Source organism: Manihot esculenta, chromosome 1 (assembly GCF_001659605.2).
Source record: "Manihot esculenta cultivar AM560-2 chromosome 1, M.esculenta_v8, whole genome shotgun sequence".
Taxonomy (NCBI): Eukaryota; Viridiplantae; Streptophyta; class Magnoliopsida; order Malpighiales; family Euphorbiaceae; genus Manihot; species Manihot esculenta.
In genome coordinates, this window is record NC_035161.2 from 1,515,368 (window position 1) to 1,524,549 (window position 9,182).

The 9,182-nt window shown below is 34.0% G+C and overlaps 1 protein-coding gene across 3 annotated transcripts; it reads left to right on the forward strand.

The window, feature by feature from the left end:
* Positions 1-1,352: 1,352 nt before the first annotated feature.
* On the forward strand, positions 1,353-8,623 carry LOC110623870 (transmembrane protein 120 homolog). Of its 3 annotated transcripts, XM_043950322.1 has the most exons (10): positions 1,355-1,879; positions 1,991-2,069; positions 2,158-2,252; positions 2,347-2,451; positions 2,536-2,615; positions 6,894-6,984; positions 7,059-7,166; positions 7,382-7,468; positions 8,166-8,234; positions 8,332-8,623. In XM_043950322.1, the coding sequence occupies exons 1-10, from the start codon at positions 1,637-1,639 to the stop codon at positions 8,461-8,463; spliced, it is 1,089 nt and encodes a 362-aa protein (XP_043806257.1). In that variant the 5' UTR covers positions 1,355-1,636; the 3' UTR covers positions 8,464-8,623. The 3 variants fall into 3 exon arrangements, with proteins under 3 accessions (XP_043806225.1, XP_043806279.1, XP_043806257.1); XM_043950290.1 differs by having other exon boundaries at positions 1,353-1,879; positions 2,347-2,615; XM_043950344.1 differs by lacking the exons at positions 8,166-8,234; positions 8,332-8,623 and adding an exon at positions 7,861-8,158 and having other exon boundaries at positions 1,354-1,879.
* The last annotated feature ends 559 nt before the right edge of the window (positions 8,624-9,182 follow it).

The following is a 9,182-nucleotide window of genomic DNA, read 5'->3' on the forward strand; positions in this document are numbered from 1 at the left end:
GGATTCAGTAAAAGGAATGTTTATGTAGAGAGACTTGAGCACCTCCAAGAACTTTCACTATTTTCTTTTGATTAGAAATCCTTTAGAAGATAATGATTATTAATATTGATATAAAACTTATTAGATTCCGTCAGAAGTTTTAACCAATAACTTTTGGCTAAGACGAAATAATAGAGACGAGAAGCTAGAAGCCGAAAAGTCTTATTGAAATTCTTAAAAAATTGAAAGAGTATCTCAAATAGCTAAAGAAATGTTATTTATAATAGAAAAAAAACCATAATATGCAAAATTATAAAAATATTTAAAAAAATAATTAAAATGTAAAATTAACCTTCTAAATGGTAAAATTTTCATTTCGAATTTTGTGACAGACCTTTAACCCTTGTCATACTTTTGAAAGTCGTGCTTTCAAAATTTTTTTTCTAAAAATTATTGTGGATCTCTATCGAATATCGATAATAAAAGTTAGATTTGGTTGCTCTGTATCAAACATAAACTTCATTTCATAAAACATTCAACTCCTCATTTACTTATTTTGTCACATAGGAAAAAGTTGGTGACCTTGAAAGTAATGTTAATTTCTGTTTGGTGGTGTCTATTGGCTTTGGAATGCTTGAGTTTATTTCTATTCCTCTCAAGTAGTTTGGGTTGGATAAATCTATTGTTAAAGTTGTAGGTAAATGTAAATAAAAATATCAATGGGCTAAAGTCCGACAACAATAAAGTAAGTTTATAAGAGACATGTTTTTGATATTTTCTTTTTCTAATATCTATAGTTCTAATTGACGTGGCAAAGTCAAGAAAATCTTGAATTTGTAGATTTGTTGGCAAAAGAAAGCTTGATTTTCACATTTGATTATTGAGTATTTCTTTTTGAGATTTGTGTTTGTTCTTTTATAGTGGTTGTGATTCATTGCTTAAACTACCAAAAGGTAGATCAATAGTTATTCTCAATTTCTATATAAAAAAAATATAATTAAAGCAGTTTCTTTTATATTATCTAATATATTATATATTTATATTATCTAATATATTATATATTTATATTACTTAATTACTAAATTATTAAGAAAAGAATTTAAATCACTTTTTATATAATTATATATTAATTTTTGAGAAATAAAAATTTATTAAAAAATAACAAACAAAATTTTATTTTTAATACAAAAATTGTAAAAATGTTTATTGAATTTTATTTTTTAATTCAAACGGCTTAATCTAAATAAAGAAAAGGAACCTAGTACACATTTTATGTGCGAGCGGTGCTCTTCCCGCATCGGTGAAAGAATAATAATTTTTTTTTTTTTAAAAAAAAAGAGAAGAATGGCACAGATTAATACATCAGCCACTGTCCACATAATATCGTGCGTGCGTCCGCCGCAGAGACTAGAGAGAGAGAGAGAGAGAGAGAGAGAGAGAGAGAGAGTTTATGTTTCCAAAAAGACAAGGAAAGCTCAGATTTCAGATTTATGCCTAGAGATAGATACAGATGAGCGACTGCAGATGTCTGCCGCGTGAGCTTCACATTGTTAATTGTGGATACTGAGTTGAAGAGAGAGTTTCCTTGTGTTTAATCTTAATAGTAACATTAGTGATTTCAATTTCATCGATTTCGATCAAAAGAAGGTTTCATTTCATGGATTCCACCAATTCCACCGTAGGGGAATCCGTCGACAAGGTTGAGGATGAGGTCGCTAGAGTGGTTGAGCAGGCCAAAGACCTTCAGGATTCTGCGTCTTCTTTAATCTCAAGGTCTTCCAACGATGAGCAGTCCCTCCGCCAACGTGCTCTTTCCCTCGAGTCTTCTATCCGTCGCTGCCGCTCCCTCCTCGATTCCGCCCTTTCCCATAAGCTTCTCGATCCCAAGCTAGCTGATAAGGCAATTTCCTTTTTCTTTTTGCATAAATGGATCATCAATTTCCTTTAAATTCAGTTCTTTATTGGTTTTATTAATTCCCAGAATTTTTATTTTGTTTATACGCCCCTGCAGCTGGAAGAAGATTTACATAGAGCCAGATGTATCATGCTTGATGGAGATGCCGCTGCTTTTCTTCCAGCCAAAGCTCAGGGTTTCTATAATCCTAATTCTTGAATTATTTTTTATTTTGCAAATCCTTCGTGAATTTCACAATTTGTCTTGCACATCCCCACATGCAGGCCGTTTTCTCAGAATGTTTCTGGGACCAATAAATGTCCGAGCCTCTCGGAAAGATATTCAATTGAAGGTTAAGGAGGAGTACAACGGTTACAGGGTAATCTCACCCCTTCCCTCCTCTCATATAGTTGCTTATCCAAGCAACTGTTTTGGCATCAAAAAGCTCATAGTGTGCTTTATTTCTGGAGCAGGATCGAACGGCCCTTCTTTTTCTTCTTTTCCCATCAGTTTTACTGATCCTACGATCTTGGGTCTGGAATGGATGCTTGCCGGCATTTCCTGTTCAGCTCTACCAGGTACTCTTATTTTATTTTATATATTTTTTCGAGGATTGTGTGGATTTGCAATTCCCATGCAAGACTCATCCTTCTCATATTCAGGCATGGTTATTGTTCCTCTACACTGGCTTGGCTTTGAGAGAGAACATCTTAAGAGCCAATGGAAGCGATATTCGTCCATGGTAATTTCTTGCTACCTTCTACTGCTTTTGAATCTTATGGGCTGATTTCTGAAAATGCTGTCGTTCAAAATGTGGTTGAGACCTGCTCTACTCGTGATCATATTAATAGTTGTTTCCTTAGTCTTAGTGAACCTCTTTTAAGGTCAATGCGCTGGACTCTTTAAAGCTACAAAGGGAACGAGTAACTGATGCAAATCACTAAGTTTCCTTACCTTGTAGACATGCATTTAAATCAAGCATAAGCTGACTGCTTACTGGTGCCACTAACATCGCGGTCACAAGATTATTTAGTTTGGTTTTATTTTTGAATGAGGTGCTTTTGAGTAGTGAGCTTTATTATCTTTCTGGCTTCCTATTTTTGGACGTGGTACTGTGATTAGTTTTTCCTCTTTCCTCGATCTTTACTTATGATAGCTGCTTGATTTTCCAGTTTCTGAAGTCAATCTTTAATTCAGTTTATTCACTTGTCTTTAATGCTCAGTTAACATGCCTTCCAAAGAAATTGCTAGTATCATTTGTTGTCACATGACCATCCTTCAATTTGAGTTTTTTCTACATTTGCTTTGCTGGTAATTCTGCTGCATTCATACAGCCATTGTGTAGTCAAGTCCTTTATTCGCAACGTTTCAATTAATCATTGGAGGATAATCATACAGAGATTTGATCTACGTTAACTGGCATTTTGAGAATTCTGCAGTTGTCAACTTGCCATTTGAATGATTTACCTTGATTGTGAATGACTTATAAGGTTTTTGTCTCTACTTTTTGGCATTGGGAACAAATGTAAATGGCAAAGTTTGTAAAGATGGGATCTATGGTTTTTGAACATTACATGGGTTGTTCAGTGGTGTGTGATGTAGAAAATAACTGCTATTGGGGCATGTGAAATCTTTAGGCTTTTCAATTGTCACCGAGCCAAAAAAAGGCATCAACTTTTTCTACCTTGGATGTTGGAAAATAACTAAAAGGCCATCTTAGTTGGGGTGCAACTGCAAATAGGGATGAAATAGTGAGTTCCCTAAAATTTAAGGGACCTGATAGTAATTCTCCCCAGTGTCATTTAGGGTTTTAGGTGCACAAGGAAAGTTCTGGTGTAATTGGGCAGTTTTAAAGGTGGTAGAGGGGTAAGAAGTCAAATTGACAGGTTTAAATTTACTGGTGTTGGTTTTGGTTTGGTAATCTTGCCAGTGTTTAGTAAGAACATTTCTTATAAGTTGTAACTTGGCTGATTCAAAAGCATGGACAAGGGTTATCATTCTCATTACAGGTCTAATCTCATGCCTTAATCCCCCAATAAATCCTGATAGAAAAGAAGATTCCTGCAACTCAGTAACATCCTCTCCATTCTCATTTCTCACCCTAAGGTCTTCAAACTTATCTTGATAATCATATATATTCCCTTCTTGCCTAATTTTCATGAATTCCTCATAATTTCTTTCAACCCTTGATCCCCAAATCTTTTACACAAACGGCAGTTTCAAATTCCTCGCATTCTTTACATTTACCACCTTTATTCCAATTATTATACCAAGAATCTGTCATTCCAGAGAAATACAAGCTTGCAATCCCTATCATTTTATCCATAGGCACCCCATATACTTCAAAAAGTTTCAGGCATTTTCTAACCCAAACCCTAGAATCAGTTGCATAACAAAAATACTTGATTCAACTTTAGGCAAGATTCTATCAGGAATTCAAGATAACTTGGATCCACAGATGACCCTTCACTACTCTGGCTTGGCAGAGTGATTTTGGGAGTAGGTAAAATTTCCCTTGTTGGCCACTACATATCTTTGCCCAGACGTCCTCAGTCCCAGGCTTAGGGATTTCAACTCATTTATGGAATGATCCATGGTGCTGACAGATGCTTCCATGGTGTTAACAGAGTTTCTGGTCTCCAGGAATTCTTTCTTCATACTTTGCATGTCATTTCTAACTCCAAGTTGCAAATTTCTTGAAGTCAAATTTGAGAATCTCGAGCTTCTTCCTAGTGCCTTTCAACTCTCCAGCTGAAAGGATCTGAGTTGTTCCACTATTGCAGCAATCCTGACTGCTTCTGGTGTAACTACCACAGATCTGGACATGGCTTGCAACCCGTTAACCAGATTATAGGCAGTTCCACCCACACACACAACTCTGATACCAAATGTTAGGTGATGAAGAATAGGATAGAGGAAGGATGAAAGAAGTGGAGAGAGAATAGAGAGAAGGAAGAGAGAGAGAGAGGGAGAGGGAGAGAGAGAGAGAGAGAGAGAGATTGTTATCATTGACTTCAGTTCTTGAATGAACAATTCAGGACCTTATACAGCTCTATTTATTTTCCCATTCCCACTAAGAGAGGGCAGTTATAACTACTGAAACTAACTGCTATCAGCCAACTTCTATAACTTTGACTTGCACTTATACTTTGTCCTATAATATCTGAAATATAGCCAAGTGTCTCATGTTTGGTCTTTAATTAATGGACAATAGTAATATTAGTCCTTGACAAAAATTAATAGTCAAATATTTTTGGGCAAATCCAAAATTACCATCATTAATTGATGGTGTTAAAAAATTTAAAAAATAGATTTTTATTGAGTAAAAAAGGCAAAATGCCAAATTGACCCCTTAATTTTAATTTGATAGTCAAATAAGCCCTTCATTTTTTAATTGTACTCAGCCAATCCATTCAAATTTTAATTAGGTTCTCCACATCTGTTGTGTGAATTATTTAGAGGAGTATGGCTTGCAGATAAGCAGTGGTTCAATGGTGGAGTGAAGTGCATGTGGTGATCAATGGATTGGGTGGTGGTTTGGATTTTGAGTTCCTTTGGAGCTTTGTGTCTAATCATTGAAGAAAAAATTCGCAAGTTTCTTTTTAGATGCTGGCTTGGATTTACAGAGAAGACATTGACCATGTGGACCACAAAAAATAAAATATGGTTTGGACTGTAAAATTTTTGTTTTGGCAAGGAAATGGAAAAGAAATAACTGCTATGTGAAAAGGTAGGAGCTAAAATTCACATTTATATGGTTCATGATTGCTTGGACTTTCTCTGGTTAATTGTAGAAGAGGTGGGTGTATTCTCGATCGGCAAGGTAGGAATGAGGGGGAGGTGGTTGGTTCTTGATCAATAAAGAGGAGGGGGGAAAAGGAAGTGTGATGTTTTGTTTTGTTTTGTTTTAATAACAATAAATTTTTTCAATTTGGCCAAAATTAAATTGTGATAGGTCCAATTGGCTGCAAAAAAGAATTTAATGACCTATTTAACTACTGAACAAAAGGATTAATTTGGACCTTTTCGAATTAAAATACACATCCTTTTCATCACATTATGTTAATTAAATTAGGTTCAATTGAGCTAAAATTGAAATATAAAAGGTCCAGCTGAACCCAATTGAGACTATATGTTTTTCTTAGGGGCTAATATGACTACTGATTGTTTGTTAAAAGGGGCAAAATGGGCCATTTTCTAATATTTATTTGAAAATTTGTATTTCTAGGACCTGTTAGTGAGTACTTGGGATTTATTTATTTATTTTGTGATAGTGCATATCTATTATTTATTTGTTATTGTGGTATTCTAGGCTCTAGGCTAATGATTTAGGGCCATTTGGGTTTGAGGCTGCAAGCCTAAAAGCAGCTTTTTAAAAGGCATTATTTTAGATATTCTTAAAAAATTAGTTTGACAAATGTCGATCAATTTTTTAGTACCCTCTAAGAAACATGTTTAAGATGGTGCTCTTCTTCTTAACAATAACTCCAATAGAATGCCAAATGACCCTTAGGTTGTTGATGAATTCAATGTGCTGTTTATCCGCAAAATGTCCTTTTGGTTTGTTTCTCCTTTTTGCCACTTTTCCCTGCTTATGCATTTTTGCCCTCACTCTTATAATATTTTGGAAGGGATAAAATTTTGACTGCTAAAACTTTTCAAATCTTTTTAAGATTTTCTATTTGAGTGCTTGACTGTGGCTGGGTCTAGCTCTCTTATTTACTTCCCTTTTTTTAAAAAATTGCTCTATTATGATTATATTACTATAACAGGTAATGATGTCAGATGCAACTGAGTAATTGTCACTTTAATTATGACTACCTCTGCTGTTAATCTGTTCTTTTGTTGGGGGGTGGGGTACCAGCAGTTCAATTTTTGTTTTTTCCTCCCCCCTTTCCTTGTGATGCTTGATTGACATAAAGTGCAAGAGTGCCATATAGTTTGGTTAGCAAATCTGTATTACCTTAGTTGGAATGATAGTATTTGTATTTCAGCAAAGATGCCTGATGTGCTTTTGCAGGTGGATATACCATCATTACTGTGCTATGATTATGGCCCTTGTTAGTCTCACATGGGAAATTAAAGGACAACCAAATTGTGTCCAGAAGCAGGTGACTATTTTTTATATTGTGTGCTAATTGCATTTTCTGTTGATATGATCAAGAAACACTTAAATATTGTGCAGAGAGGGGTGCAACTTTTCTTGCAATGGGCAATGATGCAAGGTGTTTCCATGCTTCTACAGAACAGATATCAACGCCAAAGACTTTATACTCGTATTGCCTTGGGGAAGGTAGCAATTTGGATTATTTTTGTGCACTGCAAATCTTGTCAATGCCTTTTTCTACTTGAGTTTGATTTATTCCCCCCCCCCCCCCCATCTCTTTGTTTTTTTAAGAAAAAAGAAACTCTGATGGTATAAGAAAGCTTATTTGGCAGCCAGACATGGTATTGCCTCAATTTCGTAATGCTATGCCTCATTTAGTCTTTAATTTTTTGTTATTTTAGGCTAAGAGAATGGATGTTGTTTGGGGTGAAACAGCTGGAGTGGATGGCCAATTGTGGCTTTTATGCCCTATACTCTTCATTCTACAGGTGATTCATTCTGCCTCTTACATTTCACAAAGGGGAAAAAGAAAAGAAAAGAAAAAGAAGAAAAAACTGCCTCTTACTGCATTTAATATATATAGATGGAACGGGCAAATATTTACCATAAATGGAGATGCATTCACATGACAATTTTTTGCATCCCTTCCTTAGTTGTAATTTTTATGACTTGTTAGTCTGAATAGTGAAATAATTAAAGTTCTTATCTAAATCTGATGTCTTCTTAGTATGAGATCACATTAGTGAATTAATATGAAATCTTTTGGGAGGAAAAGATTGTCTATTTGTACCTTTTGGTTGTAAAATATTATCTTATTTTCTTTCTTTGGCTCCCAAGGAAAATTTGACAATGAAAAATATTTATATTTTATTTTTTGAAGGGGTAAACTACATCATTGTCGAGGAAAATTTCTGTTTTCATGTCAGAGTCATTCAGACTATAAAAAGCAGAGAACAATTTCTTGCTGATTTTCAATGTTACACAAACTGCAGAAAATAAGATGTCCTTTGAGAAAAGGTTATCGGAAGCATATATTCTGTAGGCATTACTTTCCATAAAACAAATGGTGACTGATATACGATCTTTTGTATTTGAAATGGAGCTCAATGAAAAGATGCTCTTTTCGGGTTTTACATCATCATGGCCCGAGTAATTTTCTGTATGCTGCTTTAATTCCTTCTTTAGGGTTTTGAGGCATATGTTGGACTACAATTGCTCAAGACTGCATTTGTAAGGGTCGTCTCTGAGTGGCAGGTAAGCACTAAAATATCTTTCTCTGTCCTGTTTCTGAACTGTTGGTTGATTGATATATAGGTACTCAGTTTAATAATCAAAAACTGTTTTTTGTCAGGTAATATTCTGTGGGATCCTTTTGGTGTTTATGGCAGCTGGAAATTTCCTGAACACAGTTCAGACACTCATGGCAAAATCAAAGTTTAAGGCGAAAATGAAAAGAAGTAAGAGCAAGCAGGAATTGGATTGATGCAATTCCAGTCTTTTATGATTACTCTTCCTGTACCTATAGTGAGCACAATTTTGGAATTTTTGGCTGGTCTTGATCATGCTTTGCATTAGTTCACTTGGTAAGAAGTAGAGTTGGATGCAAAATTGATACAAAGGAATGGAAGTTGTTTGTGCTTTAAGTTCTTGTTCTAGTATGTTTTGGCATTTATGCTGCGAGTAATCATAATTTGTCATTACCTCTAAAGAAATTGCATGTCAGTCGTAAGTTGATTCTAAATGCATCCTTATCATCATCCTTGTTTTCTTTTTTTTTTGGCTTTTTATAACATTCAAAATATTTTTCAGCATGCTTGCTGCTTGATTGTCTGCATGATGTTATTCTTTTATCAATGCTTGGTATGTTATGATGGAATGATATTCGGAATTTAATACAAAGAAAATATTATTTAATTTTATTAATATATTATTTATTTAATTAATTTGTAATATATGATATTATGATTTAAAATTCTATCTATAAATTTCTAAATTTCTATTAGTTGTATATTTATTTATGATCCATATTAAATTGGTAATAATATATTGTCTTATATTTAATTAGTTAAAATAATTTTAATTGAAATTATTTTCTATGAAGAAATATAATAAAGTTTTAAATTTTAGTAGTTTGAATATTTAAGGAAAAGTTTATAAAAGTATTTTTATTATATAATGATTCATGATATTTTTCTAGTATAA